This window comes from Cornus florida, unplaced genomic scaffold (genome assembly GCF_030987335.1).
Source record: "Cornus florida cultivar Cherokee Brave unplaced genomic scaffold, ASM3098733v1 CherokeeBrave_3.0.0_Hap2_Chr01, whole genome shotgun sequence".
Lineage (NCBI taxonomy): Eukaryota > Viridiplantae > Streptophyta > Magnoliopsida > Cornales > Cornaceae > Cornus > Cornus florida.
In genome coordinates, this window is record NW_026775571.1 from 105539066 (window position 1) to 105563052 (window position 23987).

Genomic DNA, 23987 nt, shown 5'->3' on the forward strand with positions numbered 1-23987 from the left:
TACAGATCAAATGAAATGAGTAAGATGCCCAATAGAGAGAAGCTCACCATTATTGTTATAGTATTGGACAAAAAATATATATATATTCAGTGCAATCAAGATCCTAAACCTCGAATTGAACAAAAAGCAAATTGAACTTGCGTAATATTGGGATGCCCAATCTAGAAGACCAGAACCTTCAGAAAAGAACCAACTTCACAATGTTTAAAATACTCGAAAAGGATCTATCAACTACATCCCGACGTCTTTTAAGGTTTTAATCTCTTGGCTAATTCTACAAACAAAAATAACGAAACTATTACTCGGCATTGCTGTCAGTACATTTGTATGTCCATCCTAGAAAAAGAAAGAACCGTCTACTACCAAAATTAAACATAGATTCTGGCAGCATCAATCTACACAGATTGAGCTGAACATTAATGAGCTTCTGCCAAACTTAGTAAAAAAAAGGCAAACATCAGGGGAAAGAAAAATCCAAGCTTGTTCAATAATATACAGATGGTAAATTGGTCAAAAATCCAAAAAGAAATTTGCATGAGAAAGAACAATGATTTCAAAATTTCAAGAACTGTAGTATACACACCTACAAAAGTAGCCGAAGAGTCCAGCCGAGGCTCTTTTAGCCTTTGGTCCAATTTGAAATTAGCGAACATATATTGTAGTCAACTTAAATACATAACCATTCGAAATTAGTGTTTTGAATAAAGTTATCAAGTAGCGAGTCTAGCGACCAGCTACTATACTCCATTATTTGTGCATTAAGAGCAATAATATTGTAGTCTCTGAGAGTTTTTGTGATACCAAAAAAAAAAAATTGAATTTCTCAGTAGTTCAAATTATAATACAAATGAATTGAAACAAGCAAGATGCCCAATGTATAGCAACTTATTGACTTTCATCTCCAATGCACCCAAATAAGACAGTGAAACTGAAATCATCAGGAGCAATGCTCGTTTAATCATATCCTTATGCACAAATTTTACCTATATGCACACATTAATGGTGATCAAGCATACACTAACAAACACCAGCCAATGACAATTATAAGCAACAACACTGAAAGGGAAACCTAATTAGTAAGCCAAAAGAAGATAGATAGTTGTAACCTATATTGTGTTGGGGGCAACCCAAACTGGTATTGGGTCAATAATCTTCACCCTGTTTGGATAATAAGGTTTTATGCAGTTATCATGACCCTCATATGTGTTGTTAAATCCCATAAAGTAATCATCTGAAAAATAGATAGAATTCCCCATCAGCTCAGGATAATCACGAGTAGAGAGAGAGAATGAATGATTAGAGCCCACAAATAGTGCCCGATCACCTAAGCATTCCACAAATTCCCACTTATTGTGATCGAGATCAAACTTATGAACATCAAATCCCAGAGTCCAATAAGCATCGTCATCATGAATGAAGTAATTTTCCCATTCCTCGTCATTATTGTTATTATTCACCACTTTATCAGCTGCCAACCTACGAGGATGCACAATTCCATCTCTAGCAACACTTACAGCTATAAACCTGCAAATCAGCAAAAGATCCCCAGAGGACTCAACTAAATAATTTTTCTCATCCCAATTATAAGATTCATTAATTTTTTTCTCAACCTTCCCAGCACAAAGGTTAGGACTCTCAAACAGTTGCTTTTTGGGACTAGAAGGGTCTCTGAGGTCCCAAGCTTCCATGCAATAATCTGATCTCATGGCATAAAATCGCTGGTCCTTGCTGAAATATAAAATGTCAGCATAACGTCGGAGCGAAACGTCCAACATAGTCCACCTCTCGTCGCCTGGTTTGCAGAAGGCAATTTCATCACCTGCGCTGTGGAGGGTCATTATAGTGCAGTTGTCGTCGAGTTGTGGTTTTGAATCTATTGATAGTGATGAAGAATAACAGGGGAGTTTTGGGGCTGATGACATAACAACCCTTCGAACGAAATAAGAACAGGCGCTTTCGGAGGACAGCTTTTCCTCGTATGTGTCGGCGTCGAAATCGTAGTTTTCGTGGATTAAGATCAAGAACTGTGTGATGAGAGAAGGGGAAGGGGAGGAGTGATCGGATTTGAGGGTGCGAAAGCCGCGAACGGAGGGGATGGTTTCGACGGAAGGGAGGGGGATGTAGGGGAAATGAGGAGAGTCTATTAAGGGATTGTAGAGATAAGGATGGCAATAGCGAGGGTGGTTAAAGGCCAACCAGCCGTGAGAAGAGCCCACGCAAAATGCATCCTTGGGCATAAGGAGATCCCTCTGCCATGGCAATCTAAGAGTCTTCCGAACCCTAAATTGATTCTGCTCCGAAAGGCTGAAGAAATGAAAATAGTCCTCCTCATTGTTCTTGTTGTTGTTGGACTCGTCGTTTTCTGAATTGTTGCGACCGACAAAATCAACACCGGGAGGTACCATGAGCAATGGTGATGAAGACAGTGATCGAGGAGGACTTGCAGGTGGAGAAGGTGAAGAAGAAAAACGCCGGATCGGCAAAAAGGTCGCAGCTTTTTTGAAGCATCCGCCCCCAAGGTGCAAACCACCACCACCACCGGCGGTACTGGAGTTGTGAAAACTCGCCGGGTTGGAACCATTGCACCATATTTTTTGCACAGACCGGTGGCAATACAGCATCCGACCATCTAAACTCCTCCAATTAGCCATTCCTCTCTCTCTCTGCTATTCCAAAACCGTAATTCATACTACTGCAGTAGCATTTAATTCTGAAAATGGTTTACAAACACGACACTTCGGTTGAAGTGTTGGACTTGGGTTCAGTAGCTCTTTTATTGTTTTTAGTCTTAAAGAGTCCGTTATAAGGAAAAAAATTATAATTAAATTATTTTTTAATATGTTAAGTAGATAATATTTTAAAATACGGTGTTAGTACTAATTTTACAATAATATTTCTTTAATAAACATCGTATTTGATTATGGATGGAATTGTCTTTATAAAAAATAATAAGAATACATTTTTAAAAGCTACAAATTTATTAAAATCGATAAGTACTAAAAGTACATTTGATAGTTACCAAACCCATTGATCGTCAAAGATTTAGTTATCAAGCCTTATTAATAGTTAAATTTTTAGTTATCAAACTTTTAAATATATATATATATATATATATACATATTTAAACAAATTTATTTTAAACTTAAGCTTTTGAAAAGCAATTCTAAATTAGTACAATTTTTTTTTACTAACAATACAAACCTGTTTAGTGTCATTAGACATAATCCTAGCCCATATATATGATAAAAACTCAGACATAATTGAGATCAACTTTGGTGGTTGAGGTGCAGGCACAATCCAAATTTAGACATTATTCTAACCGATAAAAAAAAAAAAAAAAAACTTTATCTCTGTAATTCTCGTTCTTAATATCAATCAAATTTTTTTTTTTTTATCCATATTCAACCCAAGTTCAAATTCTCTCTTTATTTATTTATAATAATAATAATTAATTTTCTTTTAATTGCCAGGTTGGGAGGATAAGATGGGCAGAAGGTTTTACCAACTTGAGCTTATGAAAATTCTTCACCTCCTACTCTATAATGTGAATGATTCCCGCAGTGTGTACACAAATTTTCGTCTGAAAATAAAGAGACTGAAAAATAGGCCAATAATCAAAATTATTAATTTTGTAAATAAGTTATTACCAGACAGACCGGTATATTATGTTGGGGGTTAATAATTTTAGGGGGCAATAGTAATATTTTATAGGTATATAATTAAAGAAAATAAATTAATGGAGGTATAATAGTAAAAATAAATTAGGATCGCAATTGTCCCTTGTCCCTCTGTAGATTCGTGCCTTATTACAATCCTCAAAGAATATCTTTTACACAAATACTATATATCCTAAGATTGTCCGAACTTAATCTTGAATTGAATTATTGAGAGTATTTTTTAAAGTATTTGTTATTGAAAAAAAAATAACAATAATTTATGACTAATGACCGAAGAAGCTTTACTTTATGTAGTATAAAAAAGGGCATGATCTTAACACGTTTATTAGTTTATTCTTCCTCAGAGTTAAGTTTTGAAAGAGAGGATATCCCGAGGTGTTCCCTTTTCTTTTTGGAATTTATTGTGGACAATAATTTTCATGTGGACAATAAAAACTTAATTTCTTTCGGGAATTTATTGTGGACAATAATTTTTATGCTTAAGTTTGGTTGATCATGATTGCAAGAATACTAATAAATTCTTGGATAAATTACACCGACCTACTTTCAATATTTAAATAAATTATATACACGTAGATCGTCCAATATTTATAACTTTAACTCCCAAAATATTTAAAATATATGAACATTTTAAAAACTTTGCCATTAGTTTACAAGATGATTAGTTGATGTGGGACAGTCCAATAAACTTCAACCTACCATCAACTTACATTTCTAGGTTCTGATTGGTCCATTTTGTTCGAGTTAAGTTTGTGTTCAATTCGGTTCCTGTTTACATAGGCTCAACTTACAGCCATTTTAATAATAATATAAGTTAAATTTGAGTCCTGAGTCCTGAGTCCTGAGTCATAATCCAAGATTAAAAATTTGAAACTCAAATTCAATTATAGTAGCAGAAGTTATTTCAACTAGTCCAAAAATTGGATTGGGTTTGGATCGGCCCATAAAATTTTTAAAAAGCCCACGGTTCTCAATCCACATAGGAGATCTCAAAAGTGAATTGCAGCGGGAAAATATACCAAATGTCTCGCGCGATTAAAAATTCAAACAACGTCTTGAAAACCACTAGTCTCGCGCCTCACTGTTTCACCCCCTTCCGATTCAATCTCAACTCTCTCTCTCTCTCTCTCTCCCTCTCCCCCCCCCCCACACACACACACTGGAAAAAATGGCGGACTCTTCGCATCTTGAGAAAATGGGCAGAGAACTCAAGTGCCCCATCTGGTAATCTCTGCAAATACATACGTATTACGTATATATGTGTGTGTATAAATGTGTCGGTGTAGATCGATGTTAATCATTGACATGGTTGTCAAATTTTAATTGATTATATTAATTTGAACTCTGTATCTTCCAATGAGCATAATGAATTTTTTTTTGGTTTATATTTCTTCTAGGGTTTCGGAATTTATTCTAGGGTTGAACACTTGAGATTGACATTTGCAATTCTTTTCTATTGTTGCAGCTTGAGTCTCCTGAATTCTGCAGTTTCACTCACATGCAATCATGTATTTTGCAAGTAAGTCCTCTGATTCAGCTTCAATTCCTTTACTTCGTCCTCTCTTTTACACACACATACCAAGGAAGCATTCTCGAAGTGTAAAATTATGAGTCTGATACTTTTGTTCATTGTGTGATTTCAGTTTATGCATTGAGAAATCTATGAGATCAGCTTCCGATTGTCCTGTCTGTAAAGTTCCATATCGGCGTAGAGGTACTTATGATTCTTTGTTTTTTTATTTTTATTTTTATTTAAATGTTATAATTTATGGAAAAAATAGTAAAATATAATTGGAGCTTATCAATGCGAATAATGTGTATAAAATCTTGATATATATATTTTTTCATTAGTTAAAACTGATCTGCTAATATAGCCACTTTTGCATTTTCTTTGTGACAATCAATAATAATTCAATGGTAAATGCTTTTGCTTTTAAACGCGGTGGATAACATAGAATGATTTAATCCTAAACAAGTTTAATTTATCTAGCTGAATTTGTTGATTGGTTTAGTTACTACTCATATCTGTATAGTCCGTGCATTTTTTGATGGATAGGCTAACTGATTAATATTTTCTGCCGTAGAGGTTCGCCCTGCTCCTCATATGGATAATTTGGTTAGCATATACAAGAGCATGGAAGTTGCTTCGGGAGTCAATATATTTGTCACTCAAATGGCACCTTCAACCAAATTATCAGGTAATGTTTCAGTATGCTTATTTGAAACGTGAGCACAAGTTCCAAATGCTAATGCTGTTGAAAGAATTTATTAGTTAATACATACTGTTGGAATTTCATTTATGAATTATGCTTCCCAGGATTAGTATCCTGTTTATGTAAAATAATGCTTAACTTCTTTTTTTTTTTCTTCCTTAGATGGTACTCACACACACATGTCTCCACTAAGGTTCGAACCCTTGACCTCCCTTTGGGAAGTAGGGACCTGGTACCGTTAGGTCATTGGCCCGTTGGAAATATTTCCCATTGAAAGTCGGAAGATTATTGATTTTGTCTAGCTTTATGTTCTGTATGGCGCAATTTATTTATTTATTTTTGATAGTGCATGACTTTTTAATTGAAAGAGGTTTGAAGTGTGCAATGCAAGTAAATTCCTGTTAGTTTAGCAAAAAGTTTTTTTAATTTTTTTATTTATTATAATACAGTAAAGATTTTGTTTTTCTTGTCTGTGATGTGCAAATGGTTAGATATTGAAAGCATCAAGTGGATGCACATAACAGCCTCTCATTAGCATTTATAACCTACAACTGTTTTTTATTTTATTTTTTTGGTGTCACAATTAAATTTTTTATACAATTACAATCACATTTGTCATATCCATAAGCACTAGGCTTAAGGTAGTTAACCAGCTTGTACATTAAGGGCAATAATCAGTTAACTATATCCTACACTTATTATTATATTATTTTTATCAATATCATTTTTCTTTCTGTACAGATGGAGAGAACAAACCCAAAGGTGATAGGGTTAGTGGAGAACAAGAGAATGATGGAATTAGCCTTGAGGCACCAGATAATCAGAGAAGATCAGGAAGGAAACGCTCAAAACAATCATCAGGACATAACCTAAAAAATTCTAATTTGAACCCTGTGAAACCTTCCTTTCCAACGAAAAAAAGGGTTCAGGTGCCACAGTATCCTCTTTCAGAGACTCCAACACGGCCTGCAAAGTTTGAAGGTGGGAGGGGTGAAACTATCAATGGACCTGGCAAAAGTTCAGTTTTATCAATGGAGAAAACTGTTTTAAATGAAAATGGAGAGCCAGTGTTTTCTCCATTCTTCTGGTTGAGAGAGGAAGATGATATAGAAAAATTAAGTCAGCAGATTGATGGTAATAATGACATTGATCCAACACCAAAAGCTCCTTGCTTCAGTGATATCAAGGACTCTGATGATGAAATCCCTTCTAATATGACTCCAACAGTAAGTATTCTAAAGATTCAATCAGTTTGTAATAAGCTTGGGTCATTCTGAAATTGTTCATGAAGTACATTGAGTCATCATCTTAGCTGGTATATATTGTGTATACATGAAGCTGGATAGGTTAACTTAGAAAAGCATAAAATTCAGTAACTGGGTTATGGATAACTGTTATTATCTGGTCTATATAGTCAGTTCATTAATAATCTTTCAAAACTTCTAACGAATTACCTAGCAGATCTTAGTCTATAATATGTGAAGAAAGAATTGATATTGCAGAACCTGACACAGTTTGTGCTGCCCCTGTCTAAAGTTAAGCTTGGTTTTGCTGAGTCACTTGCAGGGTCTCTACATAGTATTTCATCAATGCAAAAAATTTCTATACATTTATTGCCTTAAATTCTTTAATAATGCCTTTACACTTCATGTAGGGGGAAACAAATATTGCCTTGAATGATGCAGATTACTTTGACAGTGAAATGTTTGAATGGACACAAAGACCTTGTTCTCCTGAACTCTGTTCAACTCCACTGAAAATGCAGGTATGCTGATGTGCACTAATAATGTCATGGATACATCAAACTCATTTTTCTCTTTATAGTATTTCTTTTTACTTTTTTTCTCCATTCTTGCTCAGGTTTATTACTGAACTAGTTGTGAAATGCAGGTTGCAGACTCATATGAATCTGATGGAATTCCAGGAAAGGAAGGCAAAGCATCCTCACAGGGCACAAATACTATCCGGGAGCCCAAAAGTGGACAAACAGAAAGTGTGGTTCCCAAGCAGGGGGCTGACAATACAGAAGAAAGCTTACCCACATCCTCTCTTAGGACCAAAGGCACTAACAGTGAAGAACAAATTAAAAGATCTAATAAGAGAGGTAGGAAGGCTGGTGGAAGCACCAGAAAGCAGGCCAAGAGAAGTAAGGGTGAAGTTCTTGGAATCCATGCTGGTTCACAGGAAGTGGCTGAAAGAATTATTCCAGAGAAGATTGACAATAACGGCAATCCATTGAATTTGAAAGCAAGAACTCAAAAAAGTGGTGGGAGAGTTGAGTTTGACGCTATTGCTACAGAAACAATGCTGGAAAATTTTCCTACTCTATTTGCTGAAGCAAAATCTTTTAATCAGAGTGATGAAACTGTGGTCAATGGTTCCACTTCATCAGATCAGAAAGGAAGCAGTGACAAAGTTCTTAAGTCTAAGAAAACTGGCAAAAGTCGTAGGAAGAGTGTTGATCATCTACTTGGAGATCAACGTGCAAGCTTCAAAACCCAGAACCAGGATTCTGCAAAGAATAATGTGGCACATGATAGAAATGTTTCTGACTTGGGGGTGGGAACCTGCAATGGTGAAATTAAGACCATAACTAAGCAGAAATATGCTAGGGAACTGAGATGTTCAAAAAGGCCGAAAATCTTCACCAACAATATTTCAAAGGGTAAGTCGGTTGATGCTGTTCAAGATGGTAATAACAAGGTTTCTGCAAAGAGTAAAAAGGTTCAAGGCAATTCTGATGTCAAAGATCTGAATAACACATCAGAAAAGGAGAGGTCTCTTCCCAGTTCTGGTGCACTTTTGCGTAAATGTGGCACTGTTCTTAATAAAATTCAGTGTTCCTTTTGTCATTCTGCCGAAGACTCCGAGGTATATCAAGTTTCTATTCAACATGATTCCTTCCCTCTGTTATAAGTCTGTTTTTAAATTTTACCTGTAAACAATATGCTTCTTAATTCTGCAACCAAAATTACAGGCCTCAGGAGTCATGTGTCACTACCTTAATGGAAAACCTGTTGCAGCAGATCATGATGGAGGATCCAAGGTCATTCATGCACACAGGAACTGTACAGAATGGTATAAAATTCTATTAACTGGGAAAAATACAACTGCTTCCAAATGTCATGTATAAGTCAGCGTGTGACACAACTGCATTGCTAGTTCATTCCAGAATGATGTTAGTAGGATGACTTTGGAAAACGTACAAAGCTAATCTACTGTCTTAAAAATACCTCTTCCGGACCTATTTCTGTTTAATCCAAGCTGAAATACTTGAAGCAAGGTTTACAGCAGCTGAGTATTGTAACTAATAACATCAAGATTTAAAAAAAAATGCAATTCTGTTCCTCCCATCCCATTTTAAAATCATTGGAATTTTGTGATTTACTAGCCAAAGCATGAATAATTTTATTAATTTCTGAACATTCTGACTTGAAAAATGCTTGACTGGTTTAAGTGAATTGGGTCATTTGTTAAAACTTGGTCCCGATATATACAATAGGTAAAACCTTGATATCATTGGTCTAATTTAACTATTCAAATTCATATACACAGGGCCCCCAATGTATATTTTCAAGATGATAATGCAATCAACCTTGAAGCTGAATTAGCTAGAAGTCGAAGGATGAAATGCTGTTGCTGTGACATCAAAGGGGCAGCTCTTGGGTGTTATGAGAAGAGTTGTCGCAAGAGCTTTCATTTTACTTGCGCAAAGTTGATCCTACAGTGTCGATGGGATAATGTATTTGCTCAATAGACCGAGTTTAATAAAAAGAACTCCATTGTAAGCATATACTCATTTGATTTTTTATTGTGACAGGATAATTTTGTCATGTTATGTCCTCTTCATGCCTCTTCTAAATTGCCTAATGAGATATCTGGAACTCAAGTAAAAAGGCAAAAGATATGTAATCCAAAAAGGTATGCTGCCGTTCCCAGGAACAGTTTTGAAATTTTTGTGATCTTACTTTGAGAGCTTTTCTGCAATGTTAATTTGTTACTTCCCCATTTTAAAATTTATTTACAGGCAAACTCAGACCTACCAACCACAAGTTACAATTAAGCGTGCTGGTTCCAACAGCACGTGCGTGCGTTGGAATTCTTGTGGATCTTTGCAAAAATTGGTTCTCTGCTGTTCAGCTCTCACAAATGCAGAGAAGGTAAATGAACATCTGGATGTTGTTTCTGGTCTGATTTGATTCTAAATGAAAATTTCCATTGCTTTATTAAAGTGATATCTGGAATTGCAGGAAATTGTTTCTGAATTTGAGAGGCTATCTGGAGTTACAGTATTGAAGAACTGGGATTCAAGTGTCACCCATATCATTGCTTCAACAGATGAGAATGGAGCATGCCGAAGAACCCTCAAGATTTTGATTGGAATCTTGGAGGGGAAGTGGATACTGAGCATTGACTGTTAGTACAACTTTTTTAATAATGATTAAATTGATTGAATCAAATTTTAGCATTTTTAAGATTTTCCAAGTGTAAATTTTTTAACTAATATCTTGTCTGCACTTAGCTATTTATTTATTATTATTTTTCTTGGTTCCTTTTTCTGGTTTTGCAGGGATAAAGGCTTGCATGAAAGCCATGGAACCTGTTGACGAGGAGCATTACGAAATTGGTGTTGACATCCACGGGATCAGGGATGGTCCTCAACTTGGAAGATTAAGAATCTTAAACAAGGTTATTTCCACATCTAGAATTTTGGTAACAGATTAAAAAATTATGGACTGTAGAACTAAATTTGATACTTCTTTAGAAAAGTATAGGAAAGCAACTTAATGAGGATAACTCATTAGAAGTTTAAACTATACTGTTGTCTTCATCCTCTGGTGAACCTAATGTAGGTGTACCATAACCTTGACTCATGGTACATCTGTAACCTCCATAATGCAAGTATAAAAGGTCTCTGTTATGGAAGTACACATGGCAAATAATCTTTTCCATGTTTTTCGTTATTAGTTATGCCAGGGAAGCGAACTAACCAAAAACATGGGTTGACATAGAAAGATAATAGTTGAGACAATGTTTTGTAGAGTTGAGAAACAAGAAGGAAGTTTTTCATCATTCAATTTCCTCTCTTAAATCTTTAGCTTATACTGTCTCGGTTACTGATTCTTGAGTTGTCATCCCTTAACTAGTTGATAGCAAGCAGGTTTTGATATGCAAAAGACTTCCATTAATTAGGTTATACCATCTTGCTGTGGGGTTCAACATATTCTTGAATAGCATATCAAAATATGAGTATATATTTGGTTTGTATATTCAGTTCAGAGGTAATATATATTCCTGTGTAGAAGCTTCAGTTAACAATTTTCCTTACTTGCAGCAACCAAAGCTTTTCAATGGGTATAAGTTTTATTTTATTGGAGACTTTATAGCTTCATACAAGGGTTATCTACAAGATCTTATAATTGCTGCTGGAGGTACAGTTCTGCACAGAAAGCCTATTTCAGGACATTCATCATCTGGATGCTCTACGTCTCCAACATTCATAATTTACAGCCTTGAGCTACCCGATAAGTCTGACCCCAGCAAGAGAAATTTCATTATTAACCGTAGGCGGTCTGATGCAGTGGCTCTAGCAAGTTCTATTGGAGCCACAACAGCAAGCAATTCATGGGTTTTGAACTCCATTGCTGGCTGTAAGTTACAAAACCTAGCAGAATAAAAGAGTTGCTTGATTGTAGGACTGCGCTTCATGTTTCATCAATTCTTTAATCTATAATGTCACTAAATCTTTCTTCCTTGAATGTGTATAAACATCATGTTAATATATTTCAACTTTGTGACTGAAGTTTGGCAGTATAAATCATTAAATATCTATTAGTTCAGAGCAGACTGTATACAAAATTGTTTCATGTGATATGGTGGTAAAGAAGATTCATTGAAACATATTGTGCTTTCATGTTTTGATTATATAATCTGAGTGGAAGTTTGAAAAATCATAGATTAGCTATTAATTATTGTGATTACCTATTAATTAGTGTCGCATTTCACTATCACAGAATACCATTTAGAGCACCTATTGATTTTCCAATACTATTATTGATTGTAGTAAATTGATTAGTTGGACTGTCATAGCTTAGCATTGTTTCAGGTGTTTTGAGTAATATGTATTGGTAACGAAGGCTTCTTCGTTTTGACCTACTTTGAAATACATCTCTGTTGATACACTTTGATCCTGCTTTAATTTTTTCCGTTCTAATTGGACAAGTTTTGTTTCTCTATTTTCATTTGAATCATGACTTGAACTTTATGCACAGGTTATAGAATAATGTCATGTATTGTTTGCTTGATTAATCTGAGCAGGACAGCAAGTACAAAACAATCATACTTAAAAGTAAATATATACAAAATCTCATTATCATACGATCTTCAGTATAAGTCATAATCTCGAACAATGCAACATGAAACATGAAACTAAAAAAGTTGGTTGCGCAAAGCTTTAATGCTAAAAGAGTTGAGACTCCAGAACTTTTATTGAGAGACTACAAAAGGCAACATCAACTGATGAAGTGCAACATTTTTGTTCTCTCTTCAAAGAAGACAAAAATGGGGATCATACAACTCTTCAGGAACAGTACATGGGCTACAAAATTGAACAGTCAATAGCATATGAACAATGTGTAACATCACTAGTCACTCCTATTACGATACCCTATAAGTGATTCCTTTTTATTTTATTTTGATACCATAGAAATTTCTGTTTTTCCATCTATATGGAAAATGTTAGCAGAAAATTCTGTACCAGACACTTACGGTTTTAACTTACCCTTTCTTCTCATGCCAGAATAGAAGGCTGACTAGCACTGATCTCGCCTTTCGGCTTAACACACTCTCCTTTCTTCTTCCCATGTTCGGAGACCTTCAATTCAAGGCACTCGAACACATTCTCCAACTCTGAAATCTCCTTTTCAATATCAAGTCGTTGTCCATTCCTCGTGGCAATGTGTTGTTTGAATCCACGTATCCATTCAACTCTAGCTCCGACTTCCACCTCCATTTCCTCCATTGTTGTGCGAATTGCTTCATTTTCCTCTTTTGCTTCTTTTAACTTCCTCTTTAGGGATTTATACCCGTCAAGTGACCTTAGGAGTTGCTCTGAAAGTGCCTTGTTGCGCTCTAGGAGGGCTGCATTCGCCTTTGTCTCTCCTCCATGACCAATTTTCTTCTCTTTGTGCTCAGCAGCATACTCTTTTACTTTCTCCGACAACGTTTCATTTTGGACTTTAAGGTCGTTAGTGAGTTCCTCCATTCCACTCAATTCTTGAACCTTTTTTGCTAGCTCTGCTGCCATAATCTCTTTCTCCTTTCCCAAGCTAGTACACATGATTTCGAGGCTTTTTCGTGCTGCCAAGCTTGCATTGAGCTCTTTTCTTAACTTAGACTTCTCATCGATTATTGGTTCACTAGGCCTTTTGTCACTTTGGACATTACAAGGCTTGTGATCGGCATTGCATCCTCTCAGCTCAGCTTCGTTTTTCAAGCCAAAAGATTGGCACTTTTGAATTCTTGTCCTAACATTTTCGAGAATGGTCATCATTCCTGCCACCCTTAGCATTCTCCGGCCATCATTTTTCTCTTTAGTGCACGCCGCATTATGGTCTTGAATTAATTTTAACAGTAACTTAACAGTTGCAGCCACACCTATGGAATAGAAAAAAAGAAAAAGAAAGAAAGAATTTAACAAAAGATAATATAAATGAAGAAATACATTTAGCTTGCATATATAATTTCTTGACTTTTTCTATACCACATATCATTTCTGGCAAAAAAAAAAAAAAAAATGAAGAAGCCATATTTAATTGAGAATTAATCATTTTATAAGTGTCCAAAATGAAGCAAGAACTGGTTATATATATATTTGGTTTTCTGCAACATAAGCTATCATATAATACATTAATTAAATAATAGTAGCAACATAATTTTATATGAAAACAATGAAAGATTTATGCAATTATATTCTTTGATCTAATTATAAAATTTAATTCGAAAAAGAGTGATGCAATGAATAATTCACCTTCCAAAGTCGATTGATCATGCCGTTCACTTGTTCTTGAAGATGAATTTACTTGAACCCCACTCATATTTTCCCGAAAAACAATTTACAAGAGAAAAAAAATATTTTGTAATGATGATAAGATACAATGAGTGTCATGAAATGTAGCAACAATAATTGATGGCGAAGAGAAACAAAAAGGAATTATGATGAGTTAAAGAGATCCAAAAAAGAGAGAATTGATTCTGCAGTTTCTCTCTCTTTTTCTTCTCTCTTCCTCTGTGTGTAACTCTGTGGTTTGTCTCTCTATTTTCTATGTAAATAATCTACGTTTTGTTGGTGTTTGCTCATCTGAGAATGGTTGGTTAATAGTAGTTAATTTTGCGCAATTGTGGGTATTGGTTTGACTTTTCCATTGCCTCATGTGTCCATAACCATTCACAACCCTTTGCCTTAGTGTGGTCCCTCGCGCGCGCATATATACATATACACACACACACATATTATGGTTCGCACCATTAGTTATATACAAATATTATGGTTCGCACTGTCCGTTATGATTGCAGTGTAAAAGATTCGGACAAAATTAGTATAAACTGGCCGATACGAGTCGCATATCAGATTCGAAAAAGCAAAAAAGCGTTGTGTATGTTAGAAGATGCTATATTTGGAATATATTATTATAGGAATACTTCAATTACTCCTAGAATATTGATTGGAGTGATTTATGGTATTGATTTTAGAAATCTTCCATTAATGTATTTTTCATATTTATCACCTCTATTCGTTCACCTATAAATAGAGGTGAGAGAATATATTATAAAGTGATGTAGTCCTTTGGACTCTTTGTGCTGTAGATGTAGGCCCCTCTTTGTGCTGTAGATGTAGGCCCTAGTGGTTGAACCACGTAATATTCTTCTTGTATTCTTCGTGTTTCATTTCTCTCTTCCCTTCTGTTTTATACTTTACAACATGGTATCAGAGCCTAATCTCTCTTCCTAGGTTCGGACCTCTATTTTGGGGTATTCCCTTGGAATCTGAAATGTTGCTAAGGGTTTCTTGCTGCTATTTGTGCCTTGTTTGGGCTGCCAGTTTGTTCGGCGATAATTTTTATTAACTTGTTTCGGCTGCTGGTGTGTTCGGTAGCATTGTTGTTCGCTACCTTCGCCATATGTTCGGTTCTTTGTGGACTTATTTGGGCTTCCGGTGTGTTCGGTAGCATTGTTCTTCGCATTCACCGTGTCTCTAGCAGTTTTATTGTCTTTTTCCAAATCGTTGGAAAAGGATGTTTCATGATTTGATATGCAAGCTGAGTGTTATTTCCATACACCCTTCAGCTTGAGGGGGAGTGTTAGAAGATGCTATATTTGGAATATATTATTATAGGAATCCTTCAATTACTCCTTGACAGAATATTTGATATAAGAATATCATAGGAGAGATTTTAGCCCATGATAGAATATTGATTGGAGTGATTTATGGTATTGATTTTAGAAATCTTTCATTAATGTATTTTTCATATTTATCACCTCTATTCTTTCACCTATAAACAGAGGTGATTATTGTATACAAAGATCAAGAGAGAATATATTATAAAGTGATGTAGTCCTTTGGGCTCTTTGTGCTGTGGATGTAGACCCTAGTGGTTGAACCACGTAATATTCTTGTGTTCTTCGTGTTTCATATTTCTCTCCTTCCTTCTGTTTTATACTTTACAATAGTGTATCATGTGTACTAACTAAGAACATCTTAATTAAAAGGTCCATATTAAAAGGTCCATAAGAAAGAGGGAAGTGATTTTACGAGAATTTTATTTTATTTTATTTATTTTTTTTAACTTCACAAAATTATGAAAAAAAAAAAGAAAAAAAAGAAAAAAGAAGAAGCAGGAGAGAAGAAAAATCATTTAATAAACACCATTAAGCTAACTCCATAATTTTCATCCTTTTGTAGACTTATTCTAAATAAAAATTTCAAATAAAATGCACTTTACACAAGTTGCATGATTAGTCACCATTAAATCATAAAAACCATGAAAGTGATATGAATGTTTTTTTGATACAAGGAAGATGATGGATACAAATTTGCCCCTTTTCTATTAAATACCAAATGGGCAAATTTATAATTAAAATTTTGGTATTAAAAGAGAAAGAAATTTGTATTAAAATTTAAAATATAAATAATTTATCTTTCAAATTATTATATACCAATTTACTTTTATTTTAGAAAAAAAAAAAAATTACTTTCTCCAACAATTCTCTAAAATATTATGTCAGAAATGATCTCCTCGAATGCTTTTTCTCTCTAATAATTTCTAATCTTTAATTTAACTTTTTTTGTTTAGAATATTTTGACTCATAAAGTGACTGATGAGGCACGATATAAAAATAATATCTCAATAATGACCACCATTTCCCATTTTCATTCCCACTCAAATCAAATGATCTATCTCACTTCCCCTCACTTTCCCGGAAAATTCTGAATACTTCGTCGGAAAATCTGCCGATCCATGGCGTCCTCTTCGAGCACACAGCCACCGGCCGAAGAAACGAGGAACTGGCTCGAACTGCCGCGAGACGTGACGGCGATGATACTGCACAAGCTTGGAGCGATCGAGATACTGACTAGCGCACAGAAGGTGTGTATGACGTGGCGTATGATCTGCAAAGACCCTGCGATGTGGAGGACCATCGACATGCACAATTTGGGGGACGATGGGGACATGGATTACGATCTCGAGAAGATGGCGAGGCACGCCATCGATCGCAGTTGTGGACAGTTGGTCGACATCAATATCGAGTATTTCGGAACCGATGAGCTTGTTCAGTACATCATTGAGCGGTATCACACTGTCTTTTATATGTATATATATATGTGTGTATATATGTGCTATGATTGTGTTTAAATACATTATTGATTAGTGATTACTGATAGTTAAACACCGTCGATGAATTTATGTCTTGAATGTTATGCTAAGGTTTTTTGTTTTTCTTCTATTAGTTATAGGGTTTTTTAGATGATGAGTTCAACTTAGTTGGGTTAAATAGTTGTTATTTATTGATTAATATTTAGTAGTATCTAGCTGATCTGTACCATTGTACTCTTAAATTTTTGTGATTTTTATGGATTTCTCTTCTCCTGCCATTTGATAAATGATATAATGGAAAAGATAAAGGAAAGAACTTAAATTATTAATCGTACTTTACTCATTTTTTAGAACGAAAATGAAAATGTCAAGTCAATTGATGGTTTGATGCTAATAAACGTAATTTGTGATTTGTGCAGTGTTTTGGTATCACTGATCTTATAAATTGCATACCTTATCTATTAGGAACTCCCTTTGGAATATATATATATATGTATATGTTTTGAAAATCATGCTGTGTTAACTTCATTCTTTTTGAAATCACAAGTTCATCTTAATTGGTGCACAATGATCTTACAAAATTAATAAATATTGACCTATGTTACATGGACTCTTAAAAAATGCTTGAATACCCGTTTTGGATTCAATAAATACACCTAATATTTAATGATAAATTCTATCTAATGGTTTTTAGATGAACTAATACTAGCATAGAATATTGGGCTTTTTGGAAACAAGATTTTCATAAAATAAGTATGGTCAAAATGTGTATGTGGAGATGCATGTGTGAGAAGACGAGAAAGGACAGAATTAGAAATGTACATATGTGAACGGACTGAAACAACACTTTTTTGAGGTAATTAGAGAAAATTAACCAAGTTGATTTGGCCATGTGTATTGAACACCAAAATTGCAACAATGAGGAAGAGTGATGGTGCACATATATGGTAATGATAGAAGCAGAAGAGCAAAATTAACATGGTCTTCTATATTAAAGAAATATATCATAAAAATGATTTAACAGAAGTTGTGCTCTAAGAGAAAAATGGCAAAACAACATAACCCTAATATTTGGGGAAACTTTGTTGAGCTGAATCAATTTTTAGTTGATTTGTCTTCAGTGCGAAATTATGTTGACTATGGTTTTGTTGGTTGTTTTATTCATTTTGACCTTAGGTTTTACAGCATATTTTCCAGCTGAAGTTGTTCGGCCGTCCTTGGTTTCCTGAATTTTCTGTTGAGGGTTGTTCCGACAGTTACTTGGATGAGCTCACTGGTCCCTTTTGAATTGTGTGCCTGCATGGACACAGTAGTTTTCTTTTACAAGGACCATGAATTTTGCTACTTTCAAAGATCTGTTTTTGTATACATATCTTACTGACGCATGATAAAAAGGAAAATGTTTCCTCTTCGTGAATTATGGATAGCCAAATTTTCACGTGCCAATAATCATGAGCTGCCATTGATCCATATATATGGCCTATATTTGGATTTCAATAAACGTAGTCATATTGCTACAATAGTAGTAGCAAAAAGTTTTGTGCCCATTGGAGTTTTGAAATGAGTGTTATTCTGCTCAAGCTTTGCTTGTTTGAAGTTTGAACTTAGATCTATCTTAAAGCCAAAATAAAGATTTACTTGAGCTCAATAACTCCTGTTCAAGTTTGTTCATTTAGGGCACAAGCTTGTTTCTCTGCATAATGGAGCTTATTCATTGTCAAATATACTCATTTTTGTCAATTCAAATTAGCAGCTGCCACACGCTAGAAGATACCTTGAGTTTCCTTTACACCTTGTTCCTTCATATTATCACATGGTGCACACGGAGGCACACAGATGCAAAAAAACTTTTTTATATGTATAATTACTCATTTTTCTTGCCACTTTGTTTTACAAACTCTTTACAGGACCAGTCAACTTAGATGTCTTCGTCTTATCTGTTGCTTATGCATTTCATCTTATGGCTTGTGTGAAGCTGCTAAAGGACTACCATTGTTAGAAGAGCTTCACATGTATCTCTGCCATGATGTTCCAAAAGAAGCTCTTGAAGCTTTTGGTCGCTGTTGTCCTCTGCTAAAGTCATTTTCATTAAACAACATAGGGTGGAGAAGCAAGGTAATTGAAATAGAGTTTGACGACGAAGCGCTAGTAGTTGCAGGAAACATGCCTGAATTACGCAACCTTAAACTCTTTGGAAATAGGATGACAAATGTTGGACTGCAGGCGATTCTTGATGGTTGTCCTCACCTTGAATCCCTTGACCTGCGGCAGTGTTTCAATGTTGATCTTGAAGGGGATTTGGCAAAAGGACTTTATAAGAAGATCAAATATCTACAACTTCCTAACGATTCCACTGAAGCCTATGAATTTGGTGCTCAATTTTACGATGCGGACTCATTTGGTGATGAGAGCCCTTCTGAATTATACGACTCCTCTGATTATGATTGCTCTTGTGAAATCGATGGTGACAGTGACTTTGATTATGATGACTTCACAAAAATCCCTGGCGGCAGCAACTTTTCTGACTTTGAGGAGCCCTTTTTATCTTAGTTGTTGTCTTTGAAAACTATCAATTATGAGGAAACCCATGGTATGTGTGTGGTGTGTGTTTGCCCCCCTCATCCTCCTTTGCAATTTTAAAGCTTATTAGTAGCAGCTACTTGCTTGGTAGTTCAAACTTTTAGTATATCCAGTCAAGACACTACTTTCATGATGGTGGTAGAAGTTGATTTTGTTGGCATTTTGCTCATCTGGATAAGATTGCTGAAATGGTGTTGCAGTCTGATGCAGTGCTTGAATAAGTTGCTGTTGATCAGAGTTAATTTCATCATCTTTCTTTATGAACATGAGCTTACTTTGTGTACCCATGGGGACTTCAGCTTTGTAGAAGATATTTGTTTATTACTATCTCTTTGTTATGTCTAGGATAATGATTTTTCGCATAATTTGAATTCGGTAATAATGCCCCTAAATGACTACTCATATGTTTATGGTTTTTGATTTCTTATCACTGTAGACAATTTTTTTTTTTTTGGGATGCTATTTGACATGTTTTGTTTTTGCATATTTTGGGTACACTAATGATCATCATTAGATGACCAGTCATTTTTTCCCAAAAAATACACATAATTTTTTCAATGGTATGATTAGCAAGAGGTAGCCTAAGAGCGTCTTTAAGTCCATAAGGAAGAGAGCAGTGGTTTTAAGAGATGTTGTTTGTTTGTTTTGTTTGTTGGTTTTTTTTTTGAACTTTACAAAATTATGAAGGAAAAAAAAACAGAGAGAAAAAAAAATCATTTTAATAAACACCATTAAGCTAAATCCATTATTTTTATCCTTTTGTAGACTTATTTAATAAAAATTTCAATTAAGATGCACTTTACACAAGTTGAATGATTAGTCACCATTTTTTTATTAAATCATAAAAACTATCAAAGTGGTATGAATGTTTTCTGATACAAGGAAGATGATGGATACAAATTTGATCCTTTTCTATTAAAATTTTAGTTGAACTCCAAGTAAGGGTAACACAGGCAATTTTTTAAAATTCCAGCAATAGAAGATCTCACTTATAAATAGAAGTTAATATCCACACCAAAAGAGAAAAAAAAAATTGTATTATATTTTAAAATATAAATAATTTATCTTCAAATTATTGGTACGAGCCCCTTCTACCCCCAGACGCGTAAAGACCTTGACTTACCACATAAATTCTGAAAACTTCGTCGGAAAATCTGCCGATCAATGGCGTCCTCTTCGAGCACACAGCCACCGGCCGAAGAAACGACGAACTGGCTCGAACTGCCGCGAGACGTGACGGCGATGATACTGCACAAGCTTGGAGCGATAGAGATACTGACTAGCGCACAGAAGGTATGTATGACGTGGCGTAAGATCTGCAAAGACCCTGCGATGTGGAGGACCATCGACATGCACTATTTGGGGGATGGGGACATGGATTACGATCTCGAGAAGATGACGAGGCACGCCATCGATCGCAGTTGTGGACAGTTGGTCGACATCAATATCGAGTATTTCGGAACCGATGAGCTTCTTCAGTACATCATTGAGCGGTATCACACTGTCTTTTAGATCCATATATATATATATATATGTATATGTGCTGTGATTGTGTTTAAAATGCATTATTGATTAGTGATTATTGATAGTTAAACACCGTCTATGAATTTATGTCTTAATGTTATGCTAGGGTTTTTTGTTTTTGTTTTTCTTCTATTAGTTATAGCGTTTTTTAGATGATGAGTTCAACTTAGTTGGGATAAATAGTTGTTATTTATTGATTAATATTTAGTAGTATCTAGCTGATCTGTAACATTGTACTCTAAATTTTTGTGATTTTTATGGATTTCTCTTCTCCATCCATTTGATAAATGATATAATGGAAAAGATAAAGGAAAGAACTTAAATTATTAATAGTACTTTACTCATTTTTTAGAACTAAAATGAAAATGTCAATTCAATTGATGGTTTGATGCTAATAAACGTAATTTCTGATTTGTGCAGTGTTTCGGTATCATTGATCTTATAAATTGCATACCTTTATCTATTACGAACTCCCTTTGGAATATATATGTTTTGAAAATCATGCTGTGTTAACTTCATTCTTTTTGAAATCACAAGTTCATCTTAATTGGAGCACAACGATCTTACAAAATTAATAAATATTGACCTATGTTACATGGACTCTTAAAAAATGCTTGAATACCCATTTTGGATTCAATAAATACAACTAATATTTAATGATAAATTCTATCTAATGGTTTTTAGATGCACTAATACTTACAGCATAGAATATTGGGCTTTTTGGAAACAAGATTTTCATAAAATAAGTATGGTCAAAATGTGGATGTGGAGATGCATGTGTGAGAAGACGTGAAAGGACAGAATTAGAAATATACATATGTGAACTGACTGAAACAACACTTATTTGAGGTAATTAGAGAAAATTAACCAAGTTGATTTGGCCATGTGTATTGAACACCAAAATTGCAACAATGAGGAAGAGTGATGGTGCACATATATGGTATTGATAGAAGCAGAAGAGCAAAATTAACATGGTCTTCTATATTAAAGAAATATATCATAAAGTATGATTTAACAGAAGTTGTGCTCTGAGAGAAAAATGGCAAAACAACATAACCCTAATAGTTGGGGAAACTTTGTTGAGCTGAATCAATTTTTAGTTGATTTGTCTTCAGTGCGAAAGTATGTTGACTATGGTTTTGTTGGTTGTTTTATTCATTTTGACCCTTAGGTTTTACAGCATATTTTCCAGGCTGAAGTTGTTCGGCCGTCCTTGGTTTCCTGAATTTTCTGGTGAGGGTTGTTCTGACAGTTACTTGGATGAGTTCACTGGTCCCTTTTGAATTGTGTGCCTGCATGGACACAGTAGTTGTCTTTTACAAGGACCATGAATTTTGATACTTTCAAAGATCTGTTTTTGTATACATATCTTACTGACGCATGATAAAAAGGAAAATGTTGCCTCTTCGTGAATTATGGATAGCCAAATTTTCACGAGCCAATAATCATGAGCTGCCATTGATCCATATATGTGGCCTGTACTTGGATTCCAATAAACGTAGTCATATTGCTACAATAGCAGTAGCAAAAAGTTTTGTGCCCATTGGAGTTTTGAAATGAGTGTTATTCTGCTCAAGCTTTGCTTGTTTGAAGTTTGAACTTAGATCTATATTAAAGTTTTTTTCATTTAGGGCACAAGCTTGTTTCTCTGCATAATGGAGCTTATTCATTGTCAAATATACTCATTTTTGTCAATTCAAATTAGCAGCTGCCACACGCTAGAAGATACCTTGAGTTTCCCTTACACCTTGTTCCTTCATATCATCACATGGTGCACACGGAGGCTCACGTGCAAAATACTCTATGTTTATATCTAATTACTCATCTTTCCTGCCACTTTGTTTTACAACCTCTTTACAGGACCAGTCAACTTAGACGTCTTCGTCTTATCTATTGCTATAACATTTCATGCGACGGTTTGAGTGAAGCGGCTAAAGGACTACCATTGTTAGAGGAGCTTCACATTTATTTCTGCGCTAATATTTCAGAAGAAGCATTTGAAGCTGTTGGTCGCTGTTGTCCTCTGCTGAAGTCATTTTCATTTAACGACAAAGGGGTGAAAAGCAAAGACATAGAAATAGAGTTTGACGACAAAGCACTAGTTATTGCAGGAAACATGCCTGAATTATGCCGCCTTCAACTCTTTGGAAATAGGATGACAAATGTTGGCCTGCAGGCGATTCTTGATGGTTGTCCTCACCTTGAATCCCTTGACCTGCGGCAGTGTTTCAATGTTAATCTGGAAGGGGATTTGGCAAAAAGACTTCATAAGATCAAAGATCTGCGACTTCCTCACGATTCCACCGAAGACTATGGATTTGATGATCAAATTTACGATGAGGACGACCCATTTGGATCTTCTGACGTTAGCTCCTTTTCTTTTGACGATTATGGTGACAGCTACCAAGATAATGACTTAGATTATGACAGTGACTTTGATTATGATGACTACTACACAAAAGTCCCTCGACAGTGGGCCCCTGGACAGTGGAGGCTGTGGTAGTTCAAAGTTTTAGTATATCCAGTCAAGACACTACTTTCATGATGGTGGTAGAAGATGATTTTGATGGCATTTTGCTCATCTGGATAAGATTGCTGAAATGGTGTTGCAGTCTGATGTAGTGCTTGATCAGAGTTAATTTCATCATCTTTCTTTATGAACATGAGCGTACTTTGTACCTAAGGGGGGGACTTGAGCTTTGTAGAAGATATTTGTTTTTTACTGTATGTCTTTGTTATTCAAATTCACATTATGTGAGGTACACCACCACATTCACATAATTTGAATTCGGTAATTATGCTCCTAAATCACTACTGTAGACCAATTTTATTTTATTATTTTTTATTTTTTGGGATGCTTTTTGACATTTTATAGGAAAACCCAGCAAAAGCAAAGTAATTTTGTTTTTGCATATTTTGGGTACACTAATGATCATCATTAGATGACCAGTCATTTTTTCCCAAAAAAAAAAAAACATTTTTGTATGGGTCTCGAACCCACTATATGAGTATGATGCGTGTGACAATGTCCTGTACCACTTGAACTACAGAGTTTTTAAAAATACTCTTTTTTATTTTTATTTTTTTTATTTTTTTGTAATATTTAAATTTATAATGAT

The 23987-nt window shown here is 34.9% G+C and overlaps 4 protein-coding genes across 4 annotated transcripts; 3 read left to right on the plus strand and 1 right to left on the minus strand.

The window, feature by feature from the left end:
* Window positions 1-4838: 4838 nt before the first annotated feature.
* On the plus strand, window positions 4839-11763 carry LOC132311855 (protein BREAST CANCER SUSCEPTIBILITY 1 homolog). The gene is made up of 14 exons (XM_059809994.1): window positions 4839-4901; window positions 5143-5196; window positions 5321-5391; window positions 5762-5875; window positions 6632-7116; window positions 7545-7655; window positions 7781-8761; window positions 8868-8968; window positions 9446-9632; window positions 9711-9811; window positions 9918-10050; window positions 10141-10306; window positions 10461-10579; window positions 11226-11763. Exons 1-14 carry the CDS (start codon window positions 4846-4848, stop codon window positions 11565-11567), a joined length of 3021 nt encoding a protein of 1006 aa, XP_059665977.1. The 5' UTR covers window positions 4839-4845; the 3' UTR covers window positions 11568-11763.
* Window positions 11764-12374: 611 nt separating this feature from the next.
* On the minus strand, window positions 12375-14175 carry LOC132313175 (uncharacterized). Its single transcript, XM_059811890.1, has 2 exons — window positions 13920-14175; window positions 12375-13546 (listed from the first exon to the last, which is right to left on the minus strand). Exons 1-2 carry the CDS (start codon window positions 13984-13986, stop codon window positions 12681-12683), a joined length of 933 nt encoding a protein of 310 aa, XP_059667873.1. The 5' UTR covers window positions 13987-14175; the 3' UTR covers window positions 12375-12680.
* Window positions 14176-16274: 2099 nt separating this feature from the next.
* Window positions 16275-19688, plus strand: LOC132311862 (F-box protein SKIP19-like). Its single transcript, XM_059810001.1, has 2 exons — window positions 16275-16739; window positions 18672-19688. The coding sequence occupies exons 1-2, from the start codon at window positions 16408-16410 to the stop codon at window positions 19312-19314; spliced, it is 975 nt and encodes a 324-aa protein (XP_059665984.1). The 5' UTR covers window positions 16275-16407; the 3' UTR covers window positions 19315-19688.
* A 684-nt stretch (window positions 19689-20372) lies between these two features.
* LOC132311872 (putative F-box/LRR-repeat protein 23) lies at window positions 20373-23595 on the plus strand. Its single transcript, XM_059810012.1, has 2 exons — window positions 20373-20837; window positions 22729-23595. Exons 1-2 carry the CDS (start codon window positions 20509-20511, stop codon window positions 23369-23371), a joined length of 972 nt encoding a protein of 323 aa, XP_059665995.1. The 5' UTR covers window positions 20373-20508; the 3' UTR covers window positions 23372-23595.
* The last annotated feature ends 392 nt before the right edge of the window (window positions 23596-23987 follow it).